This window comes from Molothrus aeneus, chromosome 5 (genome assembly GCF_037042795.1).
Source record: "Molothrus aeneus isolate 106 chromosome 5, BPBGC_Maene_1.0, whole genome shotgun sequence".
NCBI lineage: Eukaryota > Metazoa > Chordata > Aves > Passeriformes > Icteridae > Molothrus > Molothrus aeneus.
This window is the reverse complement of record NC_089650.1, coordinates 66,916,062-66,939,461: the sequence shown is the minus strand read 5'-3', so window position 1 is coordinate 66,939,461 and position 23,400 is coordinate 66,916,062. Positions and strand designations below refer to the sequence as shown.

At 42.2% G+C, this 23,400-nt stretch overlaps 1 protein-coding gene across 2 annotated transcripts; it reads right to left on the bottom strand.

Annotated features, from left to right (window-relative positions):
* Nucleotides 1–3,854: 3,854 nt before the first annotated feature.
* On the bottom strand, nt 3,855–18,751 carry LOC136556760 (interleukin-2 receptor subunit alpha-like). 2 transcript variants are annotated; one of them, XM_066550138.1, is made up of 7 exons: nt 18,555–18,751; nt 9,233–9,418; nt 8,892–9,014; nt 8,370–8,597; nt 6,565–6,618; nt 5,621–5,684; nt 3,855–4,379 (listed from the first exon to the last, which is right to left on the bottom strand). In XM_066550138.1, exons 1-6 carry the CDS (start codon nt 18,628–18,630, stop codon nt 5,641–5,643), a joined length of 711 nt encoding a protein of 236 aa, XP_066406235.1. In that variant the 5' UTR covers nt 18,631–18,751; the 3' UTR covers nt 3,855–4,379; nt 5,621–5,640. The 2 variants fall into 2 exon arrangements, with proteins under 2 accessions (XP_066406235.1, XP_066406236.1); XM_066550139.1 differs by lacking the exon at nt 18,555–18,751 and adding an exon at nt 9,582–9,762.
* Nucleotides 18,752–23,400: the final 4,649 nt, after the last annotated feature.

Genomic DNA, 23,400 nt, shown 5'->3' with positions numbered 1-23,400 from the left:
AACCATTGTCAGACTGCAGCAGAGGCATTAGAGAGTCCTCTGCCACTCTGGCAGAAATGCCCTGCCTTCCACAGCAGGAGGTGAAATACTTGGAAAATACAAAATTAAGCATCAGCCTGGCTGCTGTGTTCCCACAGGCTTTAGAGGTGCTTCTCCCAGGAAGCCAGCTTGGAGCTGAGCAGAGGGCTGCCCCAGCTCCACAAGCATGCTGCCAGGCACCTTTCATCTGGCATGGCCTCTGCTTTCTGCTGAGCCTGCTGTGACTGGGCAGTAGGGATGGAGCCCTTTGCTGAGCCCAGAGCTGCTCCATGCCCACGGTGAGGTGGGAAGCACCTGAGTTCCCTGGGAAGGTGCAGCTGCACTGCCATGGCAGGGTAATTTTGCAGTTTGCTCTGTGTCTGTCCATCTTTGGAGACAGCTCTGGGCTCCCGTGTGTCACAGGGATTTTTGTCACTTGGGAAAAATTATTTTTGCTGGGAATTGTGAGGAGACACTGCCACCTCAACCCGCTCACTGCACAGTGTTGGATCATTCAGCTGGCTTAGGCCTTTTCCAGTAACAGCAAGGGCTCAGATTGCATTAAATGAACTTTCCATTTGTCAAGTTCTGTTCTGGAGGAGAAGGAAACAAGAAAATCAAGACATTTGCATAACCTGGCCTCTGCTGGGCAAAACTCCTTTGGTCCACCCAGGAGTATCTTTGGCTGCTCATTGGGAAGGCAGCCTGGGAGTTGCTTCCTGGTGCTTTGCCATCCCCTGGGCAAAGCAGATTCCATCTTCCTCTCCTGGGTTGGACACACAGGAGCTACCAGATCTCTCTCATGTAGGCAGCAAATGTACTGTGTGTGGTTCTGCATGAAACATGTTCTGTTTGTGGCACTGGCCAGGTCAATCTCCAGCTGCTTGTCCAGGGAAAATGCCCAGCTCTTCATCTCACCCTGCAGGGAGAGGCTTTTTCCTGGCAACTGATGACCAAAGGCATGAGGGTCATTCCTAAGTCTCACAGGAGGTCCTGCTGGGAGTTTCATGTCTTAAATTAAATGCTTATCTAGAAAAAGGAAAGATAAGACTACTTTCACTAGTCTAAGTGCTTTATCTTGCTGGGAGCTTTTAGAAGAGAGGTCAGTTCAATTTATCAAAGCCCAAATATTTATTCTCACGTGTTATTCTCACATCCAAAGTCAGATTAAGACATTAAGTCCATATTAGATGTTTGCTTAACCATCTTAGCCTCTGGATACAAAGGCCACACTTTCCTATTATGAAAGATGTAATAAGATTAAACCTCCTTTGATTTCTGAGGAACTACCATCTGTTGTGTACCTGGATGGGATCCTGTGAAGTTACACTCCATGTACACAAGAACCACCAAACCTGTTCAAACTAATTACACAGTAGTAAAGCTTCCATAATTTTTTTTTGTTTGGTTGGGTTTTTTTACTGTTGCTCTTGGTTATTGTCTGGGTTGTCCTTCAATGCGATTTACAAATTCAGCTTTCACACAGCGACTGTGCAAATATTGGAGGTCCAACAGCCAACAACAAAACCCAAACATATAAAGTCTTTTTGCACTTTCAGCTATATCCTTCCCTTGGTGGATGGCACTCCATTTAAGAGTGGCTCAGCAAAATTATCCAGGTGATTATTTATATCTATGTAAACATCAGATCCATTCCAAGGAATACTCAAAGGCCACAACACGAGCTGCTTCTGAGAATCCATGTCACATTCACATTTCCTCTGAAAATAACAACAAAAGAAGTGTGATTTTACTTGATTTTATTTTAAGGAACTGCTAATTTGTGATTCGTTGTAAACTCAGAGCCTCAAAATGCTTCATCATCTAAAGAACCTTCCAAGAAGGCAGATTCATATATCAAAGAGAACTAAGAGAGAAAATACACTCAAGATCAGCCTGATCTGTCTCAAGTGCTGGATGCATGGTTCTGCTGTGCCAGTGGGTTTGAGGGGTTTTACATCAGCTGCTGAAGAAGTCCGGAAAATGCCAACACCGTTCAACGGCAGTACTGTACCTTGGGAGTGCAAGTTGGCATCCTTTTGTTTTTCTTTTCACATGAAGTTACATTTTCGCCCACTGCCTTCAGAAAATATTCAAAGCCCCAAAGCAAATGAAACTGTGTGATATAAATATGATAGAAAAACCTGCAAGCTCAAGAAAGCTGAACCAGGGGTTCTGAGCTTGAAATAAACAGGTTGCGCTGCCTCCATCCTTCAGGGAGTAAATTCTAGGAGCAGTGATTTATCTCTGCCCTTCCCTTGCTGGTTTATATGCAGGTGGAATTTATTGACTATGGCTACCCACTATGGCTACACTTTGTGTCTAGGTAAACTCTGGATCTTAGATATGAAAAAAGATTTAAAAGCAAGTGTTTTTATCTTGATTTTTGAGAGGAAAAAAAGAAAAGAAAAAAAAATGAGGAGAAGGTTTGGCTGCTAAGTCCAGTTTCAAGCATGAGAAGTCTTCAGAAAACAGCAGTTTAAGAGTATCAGACAGATTGTGATTATCAGTGAGCACAGGTGAGGAAGGCAGAACATGAGCCATTGACCACATGGTTTGGGAATGTATAAGCCAGCTCTTGTAAATACATATTCAGATACTCCAGGTTAACACATCACATCCATTTCTTCTAACAGTTGCAAAAAACTTGTTTTAAGCAGCTGTACTGCTATAGGGTAAAGGGGAAAAACAATTCCTGGGCCTTCATTGATTTATGGAATTGTTTATCCCAGAAAAAAACCCAGAAGGGACATGAAACATCATCCAGTTCCAACTCCCTGTCATGAGCAGGGACACCTTCCACTATCCCAGGTTGCTCCATGCCCTGTTGAAACTGGCCTTGGACACTTCCAGGGATCCAGGGGCAGCCACAGCTCCTCTGGGCACCCTGTGCCAGGGCCTCACCACCCCCACAGTTAAGAATGTATCCCTAATATCCCATCTAACCCTGCTCTCTGGCAGTGGGAAACCATTCCCCCTTGTCCTGACACTTCGTGCCTATGTCCAAATTCTGTCTCACCCACAGGGTGAGAAGAACTGCTCTCCAAAGGGACTTGTTCCTCCCCAGTGCCTGCCTGAGACACAGATACGTGCATTCATCCAGGTGAAACCCATCTTACCCAGCTGACTGTGGCTAAAAAGAGGCAGAAGAATATCCAGACATTGCAAATTCCCAATAATACAAGAACATGTCAAGTATTATGTGTGCTTGAGCCTGTCCTCAGATGCCTTTATGCTGGGCTCTCTCACTCTCTGCAGCTACAAAAGGAGCTGTCAAATTAATTGGCTGCCACGATCTGCATCACCCTTGTCTGAGCTGGAGGAATGATGGAGGAACTGTCGTGGAAGGCACAAATCCAAAATAATTGGGAAGAGGGGAGTGATGAGGAATGCATGTATATAGTAAGCCATAAGGGAATCCAGTCAGATTTTCAGCTGCAGTGCAGGGGGTGAAGGGGTTTAATTTCCAAAGGGAACAATTTGAGGAGAAAAGTGTGCCTGTGCTTGACCCACCTGGATGGGGAAGAGGCAGGGGGACACCAGGTGTCCAGCAAAGCTGCTCTGTTTGTGGGAGGATGGTGAGTGGGCTGAAATGACAGTGGCACCATTTAGTGTGCTTGGGAGAATGGTCCATATGTGCTCCTGGTGGCTTGGGAGGGGCTGCAGTTATATTAGAAACACATCTGCTGTGTGGTAGGAGGAGGAGAAGTGGGTTTGGGAAGCAGTTTCAAGCAGGGCTCTTTCCCCAGCAGTCAGTGATGAGATGCAGCCCTCCTCTGTAGTATCGGTGATATTTTTGCCCAACGTCCAGGAGAAATGATGAGGAGAACTCTGTCTTATCAGAAGGCTAATTAATGACTTTATTATACTATATCATTCTATATTACATTACACTACATCTAAACTGAATCTGCACAAAGCACTCAACTCAACTGCCCAGCAGCTCATGCCTGTCTGCTGACCCACAGTGGGCACACACACACGGCCCTGACAGGCCAAGGAAACAAAACATCATCACTCTGGGTAAACAATCTCCACATTGCATTCTACTTTGGCACAACACAGCCACAGCAAATGAGATAAGAATTGTTTCGATCATTCTTTCCTCTGCTTCTCTCACTGCTTCTCTCAGGTTCAGAGAATGTGAATCCCACACTGTAGGTGGGAAGTCATGCTGTCCCCACGAGAGTTGAGCTGTAACATCTTCTGCCACCTTCACAGGTTGGATTTGAGTGTCCAGGCTTCCTCCTCATTTGCCACTGCTGGTCTTGGGGTCACTGGTACAATCTGGTTTCTTCTGTGGCAAGTCATTATTTTCACAAATTTGCATCTGAATGCCACAAATCCCTGAGAAGTCTTCCCTACAACAGGAAAAACACTTTATTACAGGTGGGAAGAAGCAGGTTTTCTACAGCTTCTTTTGTATTTACTATGAAAAAAACAGAGTATTTTTTGCAGAAGACACCATTTAGGGTGTTACTCTTTCATTTGTTAGTTATTCTTTCATCTGGCATTGGCTATTTCACCTTTGTTCCACCACAGAGCCAGTACAATGTAGATCATTCTTGATACTTTGTCACCTAGCATATTTTCAGAAATCCTATAATGGCCCAGGCAATCTGCACCATGGTTGGCTATCTTCACTAAAGCATGCTTCAAAGCATTATCTATACTTTATATGGCTTTATCCAGCCATGAATTGACAAAAATCCACTTCTAGTGTGGTTTCACAAGATCCTCCCTTCCCACTTTTCAAGAAAAATCCCCATTCAGCTAAGAAGCAGCAGTGATTAGTAAGGAACATGAAGAGAAAGGATTAGCAAAGAGAGAGCAGAAGAGAATTCCCAAATGAACATCTTGGCTTAACTAGGCAGGGGAGCCTGTGAACAGGAACAGCCTTGGTGCATCTCAGTGTAGTAACAGAAACAGGGAGGAGGCCAGACTGAAATAAATCTGAAGCACAAAGTTGTCATGACACAAGTCTGAAATTAGGGGGATGAAGTTAACAGAGTTACATGGTTGTGGTGGCAGATGCTCCCCCACACTTCCCACAGTTTGGCCAGAGAGAAAAAACTGATTGCATAATCTATCTGAAACAATGTATTTGCATAGTTAACCTTAATTTTCCCACAGAATTAATCTCCCACCCATTATTTGAACTGCCACCCTCAGTTCCACGATGGCTGGGACAAAGATTGCTTTTTAGAATTACAGAATCACAGAATGATTTGGGTTGGAAAGGATCTTAAAGTCCATCTCATTCCATCCCCTTGCCATGGGCAGGGACACCTTCCACTATCCCAGGTTGCTCCAAACTCCATCCAACCTGGCCTTGGACACTTCCAAGGATGAATCCACAACCTCTCTGGGTAACTTGTTCTAAGATTTTTTTATTTCAAAAGCTCTGATTCCTCCTCTTCTTGTGCCAGTATTTAACAGCTGAATCAGACAATCCCAAAATCCTGGCTCATATTTAACATCAAAGAAGATGTCCAGAACTCTAAGGAGTGCAATAGGGAAAGGCTGATCCAGTTGATAACTCTTCCACCTCTAGGGATTTTTTTGGTTAGATTTCACATTTTCCTCATTCTGTCCCACTTACCTTATTGGCTGCTTGGTGAGTCACACAAAGGCAGTGGGAACGATAAGCAGAACAAACCAGATAGCTGTAAAACCAGAAAATCAATATGGTTACCACCTGGAGTTATCTTTGTTATTACATTTACTCCATCTGGGACAAACAGGCAAGATTAGGGATAGGGTCTCATCTTGCCCCTCTGCCCAGAGGCAGGAATTTTTCCATGTTTCCCCATTGCTCCCAGGACCCAATCAACTAGAGATTGACCAGAGTCAAATAACCAGGGACTGCTGATGTTGTGGTCTCTGGAGTAGTTTGCAAAACTCCTCCTTCCCTTCCTTCATCTCACCCCATTATTCCTTCTCACCATAATGTGCACTACAGTTTTCAACAGACTCCAGCTGGAATCAAGAGCCCTTGTGTAAAGTCTTGAGCATGTGCACAGTCAGACTTACTTAATTTCTATTTCATCAGCTAATGGCTGAGTGGAAAATGGGGAAGGGGGAGAAGAAAATCTCTTCAGACTGATCTAAATGCACTGGTGTAGCTGTGAAGAAATGTTCTATTTGCCCACCTTTTTTGTTCCTTGGAAAATGTGAAAAAACCTCAGCATTTAAATATTTACATTTTTTTCTGCTTTTTTTCCCAGTTAAAGTGATTCACTGAATTCACAGAAAGTCTCAGAGAAAAATCTGAAAATGGTTCCATTTAAAAAACCAGACTTTTGGTTGATCTATTTTTTTTACATTCCTTACAAATATTTGAAAACTTCTTTATAAAAGCCTAAGTGCTTAGAAAATCTGTTTATACTGTCTTTACTAACTTCTCACACAATACATGGGTATACATTTGTCTTGCAGCATATTTAGTAGCTCTTCTAACAGAGAGGGATCTCTTTGGAATAGAACACCAAACTGAAAGACCAACTAGGTGCTCTGGGTGGTGAAGTCTTTAATAAAATGGCATACCTGTCACTGGCAGTGTCCCTGATGAGGAAGGGAAAGAGGACAGAAGATTCAAACCTATGGAGAGAGAGAAATTCTTGATTTTTGTATCAATTTGCACTTCTGATGAAGAGCACCAGAGCAGTGATGAGGGCAGAGTCAGGCAGAGCCAGCTCATTCCAGCACCAGAGCAGTTCCAAGGGTGGAGTCTGACAGCTTGCCCTCTGCACAGAACACTTTAAAATTGCCATGTTTGCTTCTTGGCCATCAACAGATCTTTCCAGCCTGGACACCAACATATCTGCTGACCTGATACCTGTTAATGTTGGGCATGAAGTGAAATGGAATGGGATCCATCTAAGATCTTTACTTCATATAAGACTGGAAGGATGACTTTCAAGGTGTCAAGCTAGTACTTGAAAACATGGTTTCAACCAGGACCTGGTTTTGTCCAGAAATGTAAGCTAAACCGTCCCTGGTGCAAGAAATTAATTGAATTTCTCTCTTATCCAGAAAAGGAAGGTCTAAACTTGCCCTAATATGGGGCAAGATTTTTAACAAGGTGTCCTGTAATAGTGGTTTCTTGATAATTTTTTTGTGCTGAATGCTGAAGGAGAACTGAGAAAGTTCCAGCTTCATTACAGACATCAGATCATAACAAATACAAAGGCAACACTTTAGGGGAATAAATATTTGGTGCTCTGTTTGCAAGGACCCGACCTTGCTGAGGTTTGGGAGCATTTTGCAGGAAACTGGAATTACTGTTTCATTAAATTAAGGCCAAGGGGGCTTCTTTTATTATCCAGTCCCATGTTTTTCACAATCCCAATTTAAAAATTCTAAAATATTTGCAATTTTTAAATAGATGTAATTCCAATAGGCTGTATTATTTTCTAGGACTGGTTTGTTGAAGGGTTGTTGTATCTATCAAAGCAAGAAATTCTTTTATCTGGATAGCACCAAGTGAAATTTTCAATGGTGTCGTGATGGAAGAGGAAAGACCAGACACCAAAATGTGACTTCTGTACCAGGAGCACTCTGAACCAGGCACCACAAAGAAACAGATCTATGAAATAGAGGAGAAAGTGCTGGGCTGATGCTGAAACAGTGTGTGCAGTGGTCTGGTAGGGTCACAAGGGCTGGAATGACAAAATGGGCTGAATTTCCCACTGACAGCCATTCATTTTACAGATATAGAAGCCACAGCAAACTTTCACAAAGCAGAAATCTGTACATTTTCCTGGAAATGTGTGGAGTTGCTCCCATGAGCAGGGACACCTATTTCATGGTTACTTCCCAAGGGATTGAGTGAAGGAATCTTCACTCTAATGTCTGTGTACATTATCATAATATCAGTGGTAAGTTATATTTTACTCCTAATCAATACTATTTCTTTTGTTGGCTTTAATATAGGTATCTTATTACAGTTTTATATTGTTATGATCTGCTAGTAGTTATTTAAATTTTATACTGTGTAGTAAGTAATTCTCATGAAAGCCTTTTGTCTGTTACCTCCTGTTCATTTGTCTTAGTAAACAATTCCTTTTTATATCAATATATTTGATTTGCCATCAACAGAACTTGCAGGACAGAGTGATTCCTTAAATTTAAACTGTTGATGAAATCTGAGGCTAAGGAAGGATTTGCCTTCATTTCAACCCCTTTCTGTGAAGGTGTTTAAATACACAAGGGAGTTCTTTCTTCCCCTCAGTGGCAGAGCTTCTTTAGTAAATTTTTTGAAGCCCCCACTCTCCCCATGACAGCTGGGGGGTCTGAACTCCACATGAGCAGGTCAGGACATTGCTGTGGTGTAATCACAACCATCTTACCTGGCTCAATGGTCTGTGGTGGCCACTGGCTGCTGTCATTGGTGCATCTCATATCAAGGGGGGTCCAGAAGGTTTCTCCATTCACCTCCTGGCACGTCCTGCTGCCAAAGGTGGGGGGTCTCTTATCATAACCTGTCTGGCATTTGAAATGTAAGACTTGTCCCACGTAATGCTGTTGGGGCAGCTTTATGGAGGCATGTGGAATAGTCTTGGGAGGACTACAGAAACCTGTGGGAGCACAAGGCAGCACATGGTTAAAGCAGACAGATTTTGCATGCTGCTTTTGTTCTCGAAAATCTTGTGTCCTTAGAAAATATAGACAGGCAGGATATAGCAAGCCTTTCTAATTCTTGGTTAGGATGTCAAATACTCATTTGCTTATACTGTATCATGTTACTCATCCAAGATATTAGAGAAATCGTTTCTTTCCCTCTGTCTGCAAAATAATTAAATATTATTCACCATTTTTACACTACTTCCATGGAAATCACCAGGAGAAGTATTGAATGAGCTCTTATTTACCTTTTTGTTTGGACTCTGAAAGGTCTTCTTGCTTCTGGGGTGCAGTGCTCATTGGTTCTAATTCTGGCTTCTGTGTAAGTTCCAACTTGGTCATGGGAGCCACTGATGACAAATTTTTCTTATCTGTGGAGAAGTTACATTTGTTGAGTTACAGCAGGACAAATATCAGAACAAAGTGCCAGAGCACCCAAGCTTCTAGAGGTTGGATAAAACTGTTTCAAGTTCTAACTTAGAAAAATAAGCAGAAAAGATCTTTTGTTAATGCCCAGATTTGTTTTATACCAAGTTACACATGGAGGAGAAACACCTCTATGTATAGAAAAAAAACAACAGTCACTCACCTAAGCATTTAAATGTTTTGTATATCCAAACAGCACCCTGCTGTTCAATCTTGCACTGAATTCCTGCGTATGCACTAGCTTCTCTGTCATAGCCAGGGTCACACATATAGTACAGTTTGGTCTCTGGTGGATACGTGTCAGCAGTAACATCAGCAAATTCAGGCTCTGGAAGGCGTGGGCATTTTCCTGGTTTAGGGCAAATTTGAAGGAGAATTTCCAAATTAGGGCCCCTCCAGTAAGCGAACCCACACGGCCCGTCCCCCCAACAGGAAGGATTCCTCGGAGAGGAGTGGAAAGAACCTGTTTATTTAACAAGCACAGCACCCCCAGCACACAAAATGAACAATACCGGATGACACCGCTCTGAAAAACATGACAAATTCAGAAAGTCTCTCTTGGGGGGTGGTCACTCTGTTCTCAGTCCCTCCGGTGCTGGGGCAGCTGCTGCAGGCCGCAAGGTGCAGGATCTTGGTGTTTCTCAGGTCCCAGTCCGGAGCAGGTTCGCAATGGTCAGAAAAAGGAAAGGAGAAATAGTCCAGGAAGAAATTGGACAGTTTAGCTAAACTAGCTAACGAGCACAAGCAAGCAGAAGCGAAGCAAGCAAGAGCAAGAGAGCAAAGTGAAAAGCAAAAGCAGAAAAAGCAAAAGCTGCAGTCTCTGTGTCCCGCCAGGCTGATAAGAAAACCAAAACAAAACTTTCCCTCTTCAGAGCCAGTCTTAAAGGTACAGAACATGATATCCAACATTAACAGAGCACATGAATGGGGATACAAGCATCATAACGTCACCCTAGGACAGGCATACACCTGCAAATAGAAAGCCTGAGAATCAGGACAGCCTGGCATTTTACTTTATGAATCAAGAACTGCCCTATTCTCAATACCAGACATGTCCCCTAGATGGACAACATGAAACATTTTCTTAATGAAGAATCATTATTATCAACATTTTCTTAATGAAGCTGTTAAGAATTGTTTTGGAAAGCAGCTACCACCACCAGAGTGTGCAGCTCTCAGTCTATGGAGTGAGGCACAATAGACAAAAGTAAGCAATTAAAAGTTACAATTGTCTATAAGCAAACATTGGGAATGGACATAGACTTTCAGTTCTGTCTGAGGACACCAAAGAACAGATTACTGTGAAATAAGTTTGCAAACCTAAATATAACTTGTCCCAAAACAAGGACTTGAAATGTTGTGTCATCAACAAATCATATCTAAATATACTTCTCAGTCAGTTGGAATGAATTAAGTTAGATCATTTCAGTGCACTTGAAAAGCCTGCTCAAGCTGAGCTGGGACCCAGAGGTTGATAAAGGCACTACTTAATGATTATTTAAGGTCTAAAGGCTGAGAAATTAAAGAATCAAATAGTCTAGTTGCACCAGGCCTGGCACTCTGGATCTTTGGGTGCATGATCCATGGTCCTTTATGCTTATGCACAACAGCAACAGCTATCAGGACTGAAATTTCTTAGTCATCATATTCTCACATTTTCTGCAGCCATAATTAATGCAGCCTTTGGCAGGAACGACTGTCAAAGGCCCTCGAGTCCCCAATAGCTGTTCATCATTTGGTGTCTGCCCTTGACTCCCAAAGTGCTTTCTCCTTGAAAGACCAGCAGCAACTCAACCTGTGACTCCCAGCCCCAGCCCTGCAGTGCCCTTTTCTTTCATTTCCCCACTTCGATATTTTCTGCCCTTTTCACTTTATTTTGTCTTGCTGTTTAGTAAGTCACAAAGTTTGAAGAAGGCAACAACGAAAGGTATGTGAGCAGTTTAACAGCTAATCTGCATAAGGGTTGTTTTAATCCCCTTGTACCTTTGTGTTATCAAAGGATTTGCCTTGTAAATGACATCAGACTGTGGCTTTGAGAGAAGCGACTGCACCCGAAATAGTTAACCACATGTTTTACCACAGACTGTCAGGGTGATTAAAATTAAAGAGTTATCAGATCAGCAGCAAGTTGAGATCATGTACTCTCACTTTCCCTGAAAGCTAAAAGCTTGTTTCCCTCAAGACTTCAAAAGCCTCTTTGAAGCAGATTGCATATCTGAATCTCAGCATAAGGCACTCCAACCCACAACTCATTAGTCTCTTCTTGAGAAAACCCACAACATTTAACCAACTCATCATAAAGGGCAAACATTCTTTTAATTGATGATCAGATGTTGGGTTCTTCTGAACTTGCACACATCAGACAGGGATTGTGCAGAAATGGTGCACTTGAGAGAAGGCGAACATCCACATTGCAGCTGGATCACACACAGCCTTTCTTGGATCCAGCCTTTTCATTTCATCCACATTACTCAAGTTCTTGTCTTTTCACATCTAAATAACTGCAGTATCTTCTTTGACCTTTACAACCATATTCCTTTCTCTGATTCAGAAAGAATTTTGGAAGGGGAATTTCCCAGGTCTTGTTGTGACCTTGTGCCTGCCTCCCTTTGACTTTTAACTGCTTCATTGTCACATAAAATACTTTGCTCCCATTTTCAAGAACCATCTCCTTTGCAACCATCATAACCTTTTAAAACACTGGCTTCTCCTCCCATACTTCTCACCAATGTTCTTGATCAAAGTTGTCAACTTTTGGGTTTATTGTTGCACCAGTCCTCACACTGGGAGGAGCTGTGAATGAATACAGATGTTGCAAAATATCCTTTGCCACGATTGCTCTTAATTGTCTCCAAATATCTTATATATCTTCAGAAGTGCTTCTCTTTATGTGGTTTTTACTCCTCTTTCTAGAAAAAGTAAGCACTTGGCATGTAATCCATGCACCCTCCTGCCAGGCAGTTTTAGAGAGTGAAAAGATCCTCCCTGAATCTCCTTTTCTCCAGGCTGAGCTCCCCCAGATCCCTCAGCTTCTCCTCATCTGACCTGTGCTCCAGACCCTTCCCCAGCTCCACTACCCTTCTCTGGACCTGTTCCAGCATCTCCATGTCTTTCTTCGGTTTCATGTCATGGCACCTCCTGGAATAGTTTAGGAAGACTGCAGAGAGGATGCAGACCTGGTGAGGTCAGGACCATACTGACCTCTGGAGTGAATTGTGCCTAAAACTTCATTCCATCTTTGTGCCCAAGGAAAACAGATGGTTTGCCCCTAAAAAAATCAACATCCTTGCTGTGTGAGTGGTAAAACAGCCAAGGGATTGGAAGAATCCAGGGAGAAGGGCATGGCAGAATCCAGGGAGAAGGGCATTTTTTCTTACCAGATTTCTGACTTTTTACATTTTTAGGAAAGATTAGTTTCGGTTTTTGGGGTTTTTTTTTTTGTTGTTTTGCACCTTGCTGATAATTAGTCAATCAACTTGTTTGAGTTGGCATGATATGAAAATGTCAATCTTTTCAAATGCCAGCAGACCTGGGCATAACCTGCCTCAGAGCCTGTGGTGTTTTGCACAGCTCAGCTTTCTCTGGATTCTGCATCCCTTCTCAGCTTCTCCAGGGTTGCAATCCTGCTATTACTGGTTTGAAATGCTACTCTCACATTACCTTGAGATGTCTTGATATTTTGTTTGCCTCCTCATTTTCCCTCTGCACATATTCCAATTTTTCGTCCCCATGACAAGGTGTTGTGTGCCACTTTTTCCTTCTCTTGCTGTCTGATGTCCACTGTTCTCTCATTCCTTCATTCACAAAATTCATCAGCCCCTACCAATTATTCTCACTTCTCACACCCCAAAAGTGTCCTGGGACTCCATTTCTCTGCACTTGGAGGTAGTAAATGGGCCAAACAGAGAGGTTGGTGTAATTGTGTTCACTGGGATTTAGCCTTTCTGTCAGTTGCAGAATTATGAGAACACTTAGCTCTCCTAAGGCAGATGGGAATTTCTGTGTCTCCCCATATTCATGGATTTTTTTGGTGCCTACAGCATTTATGGAAGTTCTGGAGGTGGTTTCAATTATTATGATGGAGTGGATGGAGACAAACCCTTGGAATTGTGTATTGAGACAATAGGTAGTTATCTGCTGAAGCGCTCCCTAAATTAAGTTTGAAAAGTTTTTTGAGACCTGCAAGCCTTGTCATCTGAGCCAACAGACAGGTGTGAACTGGGGTGTCTGATGCCATTTGAGATGCCTCAGGACATCTGGGATTTCCACACGAGCTGTCAGAAATCAGACAGGAGAGGCTGGAGGGAAAGAAACCCAGTATCTAAATCAGCATCAGCTCTTTCAGATTTCTTCCCTCACACTTCCCAGTCACCTATGTTACTCACCCAACCACAAAACTGCTCTTGGTGGGTGAGCTGGCAGTACCAGGCTTCATGAAACCCTCCCTCCTGTTTCTCTTCCATGTCTGAGCTGGCAGAGCAGTGATAGATGAGGCTCTAAAGCAACACCTTTAGTCCACAAGACGTGAGTGTGGAAAATTCGAAACAGGTATTTTTAGTGCTAGGTAAAACACAGACAGTGAGTCACGCCACACTAACCTAAACTCAGAACTTCCTCTGTCACGTGGCTGTGTGTCACCAGCAGTGACACTATTCTGATCTCAAGTTAAAGCAGCAAGGTGCAAAAATAGGTCAATTTTCCCCTTACTACAAAGGCAGTAGGATGGGATTGGTAGGAAACTGAAGTTTTGGGCAGAAGCAGTGGAAGAAACCAGGCACTGCACACACCTGCCCAGTTCAGAGATGAAGAGCACCTCTCCCCAGAGACAACAACAAATCAAACCAGGTGAAAATGAAGATACTTCCCCAGCTGTGCCTGAAAAGCTAAATCAGCCCTGGGGATTTATGTGCTGTGAGAAACTGGGCTCTCTAAATGGTGCAGTCTCATGAAGATGAAACTGATACAGGCAAAGCGAAGAAATTGATACCAACAACAGGACTGAAATGGTAATGAACTTTTTCTTACTTTAAAACTTATTCCCAAAGGATCCTTTAACAAGCAAGCCTCAGCTCTGCAGGATTCTTTCCCTCATTAATGTCATTTATTGCTCATGTGAATTTGTAAGATGGGAATAGATCCCAGATGTGGGGTTGGGGTACAGACCCCAATTTTATTGTAACTTGCCTGTGAGATTATAATTAACTGTTCATTAGATTATAGAGAGATTATCTTAAAAATAATTTGAGTAATAGTGAGTCTGCAGTATGTGACAGAAATAATATGCAGATAAAATAACCAGGCACAAGTTTTAATACAAAGAGCAATGGAGGAGAGACCAGCCTTAGGGGGATGGAGTGAGTTTGAATATTCCCAGCAGTGGAGTACAAGAATCTCCTGTTCTAAGGATCTGGCAGTTCAGTCCCTGCTGAGTTTGCTGTGCCAGATATCTCTGTTCAAAAAACAATGTAAAATAAAGTAGAATATGAACTGGGACCACAGAAAACTGGGGTTGGGAGAAATGCACTTCTCTTACCTCTTGGCTTAATCTTGCTGACCAGCTGTTTGCATTGACCTAGACAGTGGAATCTAATGCAAAAAGTCCCATATACAGCAAGGGTAGAGCAGGTTGCACAGTGGACTCAGCTTTGTCATGCTAGGCATAATTTCTCCTCAGGAATGTGCCTTCTTAGCTCCTTCTGTGAGAAGGGGAGCTGGGCAAACCTCTCCAGAGACACCTAATTTACCTTCTCCAAAGCAAAGCTTTAAGGTGCTTCTTTCTTTTTATCAGCTGCAGTGGTGGAAGAACCTTCTTCCATGCTCATATTGATAATCAGAGTGGTTTACCTGATGTATTGATAGATCTCACACCTGCCCTAGCAGAGAGGCTGGGCTGGGGACTTGAACTCAAAATGTGGAATTGGAAGAGGGAACATTAGCAAAGAACGAAGAGGAAGGAAAACTAGCCTGGGCACAGTGTGCTGCACAGAAAATGCACTAAGTAAAGAATGGGGAACATTTGTTTTTGTTTCTGGGTGTTTATAACATCCTTGGTTCTGTGGTAAAGCCACAGAGCTCAGACTCTGAATGTAACCACGGCACATGGTTTTGTAGCAGAACACAGAGCCAAGTTTTGAGAATATCATACATGAAAGCCTTGTTTTGGTGTGTGACACTTCTGCTTAAATAGATAATCTCAGTAACCCACATGTCTTTGAAATTTTCATCTAAAAAGAAACAAAAATTGTCTTTTTAAACAACAGCAGAGATACAGATTCTTTCCTTTGTCTGGAATTTTCTCAGTCTGCTTTTTGTAGGGCTGAAAGGGCAGTAGAGAATATCCTCTCCGAAAATAATTGAATGATCTGACAAATGTGTGTCCCAGTCTTGGAAAAGTGAAAAAAAAAGAGGTCTAGTGGGGAAATTTTGATTTCAAATATGTGCTAAGGACTCATCTCACCTGACTTAGGGATTTAGCATGGTCATGGAACTTTGCCCTGGAGATCTCAAAAGTGAAAGGGAAGTTTTCTGCACACGAACATGATTTTTCTGATGTCATGCATGAAGTGTTTTTCCACATAGAGAGGGTTATATATTCTTTATGTGAAGGCTCGCACTTTACAAAATAAGAACATCAAGAAAAAGCAGCAGGTGACAGAGTGCTGCTCCCCTGGCAGGGCTGAGGAACAGGGAATCAAGTGAGGAAAATCATGGAAGAGCTTTGGAAATGTGAGTTTTGGGGGAAGCATTGGAGGAGATGGAGCAAATACTCAGTGAGCCACGTTGTTCCAGAATTCAGGACCAAGGTCAGGGAATGGAATCCGTGGGTAGAAAATATCCAGAAGCTGGGCTTTGAAATAGCATTAATACAACAGGGAGAACAGGGCAGACAAAGCTGAATGTTGAGGAGATAGGGAGACTAAAATGACAACAATCTGAAGGCAACAGTGAGCAAAGTCAGGAGCAGTGGCTCTCTAGAAGTATCTAAAGACTGGATTTTCTTTTGCAATAAAAGGAAAAAGGACATTAGATCTCACCTCTGATGAGGTGGGAAAACAATTCCTCCAGCTGAAGAAGCAGGTACTGCAGGATCTCTGTCTGTAATATCTGCTTTTCCTCAGTAGGATCACACTTTGAAAACATTTTTTTTACATTTTTTTACTTGTAGCTGCATATTGAGCCCTTTGTTGCTGAAGGCCACTGTAGCTGAAAGGTTTATGAAGGTATTTGCTCTCTAGTTGACCTTACAATAATCACTTGTCTGTGTCTGACAACTTTAATGTATTCTGCATTGCTTTTCAAATCCATGGGAGCCAGCACTAATATGCAAGTATAATGGGAAAGAAATTCCTCTCATTTACATGACTGAGATCTGGTACCCATCTTGTGTGAATGAAATTCACATGAATGAATTTCTTTCTTTTGTGAGTTATAATCCTTTCCAAGTTTAGGTTGCAAATCTGTTCAGTGTATCCCTGTATGATGAACAGCAAGATGGAATGGTTGTAGGAGCACAGATCAGCTTTTACCCTGTGTTTGACCCTCACTTCAGGCTTCACCCATGCCTGCAGCTTCTAGGCACTGCTGCTGTGCAGGATAAAGGAGATAAATGTGATGCTCTTCACAGGAAAACCAGCATTTCTCTTCTTTTTGGCACTAAGGTGTAGTTTAATTTTTATTAAATGAATGATCATCCCATGCCTGAGCTTCCCCAGTCCCCCAGGACTTTTTCCTCTCAAAACTCTTTGGGAACTATCAGTGAAACTGTTCTGTACAACAAAGCGTTTTTATTTCCTTTTCCCTCTAATTATATTTATTCCTGATAGTGCATTTTTACAAACACCATCTAGGGCTGGATGCATTTACAAAACTGAACTTGCAGTGCTGGGACAAGCTGAAAATACTGAGGCAAAATAATAAAGTACTGTATGTGCTGGCCTGGTTGATTTTTGACCAGTTTGACCCAGCCCCTTTCCCTTTGCTTATGTCTATTCCCAGGTCTCTTTGTTGATCCCCTTAAGGAATTAAATCAACAGGTCTTACAGCCACAATGCCTTAGTGTCTCCATGGTTAAAAACCCCTAAATTGGTGAAAGTATGGTGTTTCTACCTTAGCATATTATTTGCAGGGAGAAATTGCAAATATATATATAAATATTATGTTTAAACATTGGGAAAGACATTGAAAATAAGTATAGGAAGCTGAGGAAATAAAAGCTTAGAAACACAGTGGGGAATGCAATCCTGTGCACTAATTCATTCAGTGGTGAATAAAATTACATGAAATAGCATAAAATGCAACTGCTCTGAAACCCCTCGATTTTTTTCCAAAAAACCAGAACGGTTTCTGATAAACGAGAACTGCCAGAAAGAAATTTCACTACATGTTCCAGGCAGAGTAATTCAGAAAGTGTGATCTGGGGAACTTGACTCATCCCAGAACTGATCCCACTGACACATCTCTGGCTGAGCAGCTCGTGGTGCTGCTCCTGCACGCAGCACCAAACACTTCCCCTGGCCTCTGGTTCCTCAGCTGGCAGTGAAAGGAGAAGGTGCAGCATTCACTGGCAAAATAATGAGAATAAAATCACCTGGGGCTTCAACCTTCCTGAAGGTCCCTGCTGCATTAATCAGTTCAGTCATTAGCAACACACTCTTCCCTTGAGATGGCCAGCCCTGAGGAAAATTCCCAGCCCTGCTAAGGATGATCCATCAGCAGTTACAGCACCAGCATAACTGAGAGCCTGCCTTAGGCTGTGTCTGTTCATACCTCTCAGCCTGGACATCATCATCAGACACAGAAAGAAATATCACATTTATGGAGCGCTGAGAATGGAAGGGATTTTTTTCCCCCTGCCTTTGAACAAAGCAGTTTAAATTTAAATACACTAATGCATCACCATTTCTCAATGCACCCACTTGTCACAATAAATAAGCCAAATCTAAGCAGTGTCACCATTTATAAATGTGTAAAATTATGCTGAATTGGATTAGCTGTCTCCACAGTTTATAGGCACTGCTGATTGAAAGGCATGGCTGAAAAAATATTTCATTTCTATAGTATCCATAGCAAATTTGGATGGTATCTTTTAACTAATAGCATTGACATAAATTTTACCTACAGGGGTGCTGGCATTTCAGTGTCTATTTTTGTTTCCTAAAGTTACAAGCAAAATGGAAAAAGGAAATTCAAAGGGCTGCCTCAGGCTGCTTTGATCTGCCCACTGTTCCAGTGATGGGTTGGAGGATACATACATTAGTCAAACAAAAAAATATCCTCTAAAGCTCTGGATTTTCTGCAGTTGACAGTTTGTGGGCACAGAACCCATTTCTCTCATTTCCTTAGAATAATAAATTCCTTAAGCTCCTTAACATCTTTCCTTTGCTGAAAGGAGTCAGGATGTTCTGACTAAGTTTTGGTGGTTCTAACAGCCACCAAAAAACCCAAATCATTTTTTCCCTCCCCGAAAGGCAAAAAGAGTCTTTTACCTGTCCTGTTCCCCTTCATGAATCCAAACAAGAGCCACATCAAAAGCCACTTGTGCTCCTTGGGACTTGTCCCCATCTTTTCTCCACACCTCTGAGGATGGTGAAGTTTCTCAGAAGTGATGAGCTGCTGCCAGCCAAGCCAAGGAGCTGATTACTGCCTGCTGAGGCTGGCTGGGAGCATCACCCACGTGTGCAGAGAGGGCTTTGGTCAGCAAATCATCGTTTTGCTGGCTCCACAGGAAAGAACAAAGGCTGCTTTCTGTTCAAGTATTAGTCTGTACTCCAGGAAACCAAAGTCAGTGCTCGGCATGGCAGAGCGTGCCATCGTCTGTAGGAAGTGGTTTGATGTGACTATGGTCACAAGGGTTTTCAGGATGAAGAAGAGACAAGAATGTTGACTTTATGATCAGAAGGTTTGATGTATTATTTTGTAATATATGTTACATTAAGACTATAATAAAAAGAAATAGAAAGGAAAAGGTTTCTTCAGAAGCTAGCTAAGCTAAGAATAGACAAGAATGAATAACAAAGATCTGTGTCTCAGACAGAGAGCAAGAGCCAGCTCTGCCATGAGTGGTCAGGAAATCCAAACACCCACAGGAGACCAATCCCAGGTCTACCTGTTGCATTCCACAGCAGCAGATAACCATTGTTTACTTTTGGTTGCTGAAACTGCAGCTTCTCACAAGGGAAAATCCTAAGAAAGGATTTTTCATGAAAGATGTCTGCGACGGTTTGACACATCAGAGCTCCTGGCTCCACAGCTCTTTCACATTTCACTACAGCTGGGGTCAGTAGGAGCAGGAAGATTTTTATAGGTTTGTTCAGGCACTCAGCCCCAAATCTGTGGCTGGACAGGTGTTAGAGATGGACCAGGGCTGTGGAATACATGTCTGGTGTGTGACAATGGATCTCAGGCTCTACCTGCAAAGAAAAGGTTCCATGGCTCACCCTTTTGGTTTTTCAGAGGTCTTCTGTTAGTGATGATAAAGCCATTCTGCATTTGGTTTTGATGGAAGCATGTGTGCAGTTTCTCTGAACCACAGCTGAGCTTCTGAAGGATGGACAGCTTGATTAAAAAAAAAAAAACAGAACCAAAAAATATGAGGGTGAGGCTGCCAAGTTTGGAAAAAGTTTCCCTTCCCTAAATTGTCTGGGTGTGACATGCTTCAGTGAAATTTTTGCAAATGCCAGTGGAAAACTGGATATTACCAAGGAAGTATCACACTTTATGCAGTTTTTCTTCAGCCATTTACACAGAAATTATTTTCTCTTAGTAACTAGAGAATTAATTGGGATAGACTATAGAAAAAAACAGATTTAAACTATCTGTGGTATTCTATCATGATTATTACCTGCTGGGCATTTATTTCTCCTTTATAAATCCTCAATGAATTAAATCTTCTGAACAGGCAAGCTAAGAAATAGATATGATAAATTTTTAACTGCTGCTGTGACAGTGTCCATCACTCTGCCACCTTTCTCCTGATAAATCTCCCTTTGCTCTTTCCATGAGAGATTTTGTGCAGCTTTGTGATGCAGGTGACAAATCCTCCTGCAGGGTTTGCCAGCTGTGAGGCTTTGCCAGGAGATTACTTCTCAAATCCAAATGCAACAGGACATGGAGAACAAGTAAGATTTCTGAAGCAACTGTTGTGGGTACAACACTCTGCTCACCCTGGGGCTGCTTCATGCTCCCCAGTATTTACTTTGCTTCATTATTTGCCTTTGCTTCAGTATCAAATCATCTTCTATATTTAACAGTGCAACAGGAAAAGCTCAAGCCAAAGCCCTCTGAAGGACTTAGAGAGTTTCACTCCTGAAAAATCTGTCTGAAAGTCTTAGAACCCAATCCTTCCCCTTTTTCCAAGATGCCTGGAGATATGTAACTGCCTGAACCCTGGGCTGGTAAAACTTATTTATTATATTGCCTGGAAAAAAATCCTAAACTTTTTATCCTTTCCTTACAAAATACAGGGTCTGTTCTTTTGAGGTGAAGGGATTTACTTGCCAACATCTGCTTCAATTTATTGCTTGGTCTAATGATTTAATTCCACAGCTATTTCAATGATGGACACAGAGATGAGGGATGTTTTCTGCAGTTCTCCATCCAGCTCAACCTTTCATGCAGCCATTTGTTTTCAGGTAGCAAACCTCAGCACAGGTGAGTAACAGCCACTAAGGTTTTGTCAGAAAAGGTGAGGTTTTATCCAGGAATAAATGGAATGCACAGTCAGTTGTACTGGAATAAATGGTGACTTCAGGTGGCTCATTGCTACAAACCCAGATTGCAGGAGAAAGGCCTGTAAGTCAGCATTTACACCTCTTAAAGGTCAGAAAAAACGGTTATGGTTTGTGAGAGGAATTAGCCAGATCAGCTTTGGAAATAGGTCAGTTTGCTCAATGATTCTATGAAAAAAAAAAAAAAAAAAACAAACAGAGCAGATTCTGCAAGCAACAGACCTGAAGTAGAGCGAGGTAGAGAAGGGGAGAGTGAGAGCAGAGAGACCCAGCAAGGGGGGAAGGCACCCAGGCACAGACAAAAACTGGGATTTATGAGGAAAAAAACATAACTAGGATTATAATTTAGATGATCAACATGAGATGTTAGCAACAGAATTAGGAGTGACAATAAAGGACAGAAGGTGCTGTGAAAACTCAGTGGGTATCTGGGAAGTGGTGGAGAAAAAAAAAAAAAGAAAAAAAGCATCTTGAGAATTAAAGATATCTGTTGCTCCTTGATTTTCCTCCTTTGATTAGCAGAGTTTTGCTGCTCAGGTAAGTCCCTCTGTTTCAGCAGAGAGCTGGGAGGAAAAGAGCCAGTCATATAGCTCAGGCCACCACAGACAAGATCATAAAGATTATTTTTATTCAATATCACAAGACCACAAGTACAGAAATGGAGTTGCCATGGAGTAAACCACAAACACAGCTACAGCCTTCTTATGTCTAGGTTTAACAAGGGCTTTTTGAAATCCTGTAAGTGCTCTTAAAACTTCTGCACAAACTCATTTGGTCTGGAGGAGTGTCCTTTCCTTAAACTGGTCTCTCAGCCAGCTTGAAGAAAAGGCAACACTGTGATCTTACTGCAGCCCTTCCCAGTTCAAAGTAGCTGTAAACATCTATGTAACCCACAGAAATAAGCAAGCTTTGTGTTTTACTCAACTTTTCTGTTGTTAATCACTCTTACACAAGTCCTGTATTCAGGGGAATAATGTTTCATATGGACCTTCCCAGGGAGGGTGTGGGGGTGGCTCTAGCAGCTACCTAAACTCTGTTAATCAGCATATTGCTTATGCATCCTTAAAATTACAGTAATGCTGGTTGTGAACTCACGTTGTGCACCCACAAGGGCCCTTCCCAACCTCCACAGCAGCATCCAGCCCTGCTGCAGGGCAGAGGTTTGGGGAAGCCCGAGTTATACCACCCCCTCAAAATTATCATCAGAAAATTTTCATCCAACCTAACTGTCTATAAAGGTCAAACAGGTTTTAATCACTTTTTATCTCCCATAGAAGTGAAATGGAGCTGACACGAGGCACACAGATCTCACACCTTAAGTGGAGCATCTTTACCATGTCCATAGAGGGTTCAACTCAAGAGAGAGCTGTATGGTCAGTACAGTTGTTAAAGTTCCTCCTTTAGTCAGTGGAGAGTCAACAAAGGCATCTAGAGAGTGATTCACCTCCTCTTCTGAACATCTACATCCACCAGATGAGTCACTCTTATCTTCTCTCCCTCCCTCCCTTCCATCTGCACACAACTAAACCAGCACAACAGTTCTTTTAGGTAGCCCCAGCTGGATGAGACAAATCCATCCTGAAAATCCACACTGGGTTTGAAAATGGAATTTAAATTGATTGTTTAGTGACTGAGAACAGTCTTTTCTGCCAAACATCCTGGATATGGGTCATCATGGTTCATATTAACTGTTCCTTTCTTTGATGCTGAGATAAATATGTGAGGAACAATAAAAACTCTTGGATATATTTAGTTTCCATGTACTGCCACAATGTTCTTAACACACCAATGCCTAGATTGGGTTCCTTAATACTTCCCCATGCAAATACAGCTGAATAGTACAGATAACTTCCTTCCTATTCTTATTTGCAGTCATCATTCCCTTGGCCTGAGCAGAAACAAAAATTGAGGAACTGGTAAATGAAGTGTATTATTGCATGACCATATCTTCTCCTTCTCTTCTTTTTCTTACCAGGAAGTTATAGTGAATCAAGTCTATTTAATCCTGTAAAATGCACAAGTGCACCCTGAAGTGATCTTCTTACCCAAGATACCATTTCTTCGCTTTATTTCAGTAATATTTTTTTATATTATCTATAAAGTTATGGAAATATAACCTAGATGAATTATGAGGTGAGAATGAGATTTATTGGAAAAACTCCAAAAAGAAAAGTGCCCTTAAAATGGTTCAAAACTGTGTCAAATGGAAGGTCATATTGAGAGGCACTGATTAACTACCAGAAGAGAAGGATACACTCAAAAGTGGTGCTCAGGTGAGTCTTTGGTTATTCACTATTTCCAGCAGTTCCCTGGATGATGAAGACCAGCTGGCAATGTCACACATGCAAAACTTAAATCTAACCCTGGACTGTACAGCACATGCAAAGAAATCCCTTGTTTTGTGCTGTGACAGTGAAGCCATGGACAGGGTGCTGCCCCTACTTGTGGGCACTGCACACTGAGAAAAGCATGGAGCAACAATGGGAATGAAAAAAAGGTCTAGAAGACATTTTCCAAAAGAAAGAACCAAATAACTTGAAGCTGTCTGAGGAATGATGATGGAGAAGGGGACAAGGTAAGAGCCTTAGCAGTGGTGATGGAGCTC

Bases quoted from the DNA above. Each gene is read 5' to 3' on its own strand.
- LOC136556760 (XM_066550138.1), bottom strand. From the start codon at position 18,630: ATGGGGACAAGTCCCAAGGAGCACAAGTGGCTTTTGATGTGGCTCTTG. The intron at 9,015-9,232 runs GTGAGTGACTGT...ACTTCTCCACAG, and splicing joins CAAAACATTTAAATGCTTAG to ATAAGAAAAATTTGTCATCA. The intron at 5,685-6,564 runs GTATGCCATTTT...CTGGTTTTACAG, and splicing joins AGGGACACTGCCAGTGACAG to CTATCTGGTTTGTTCTGCTT.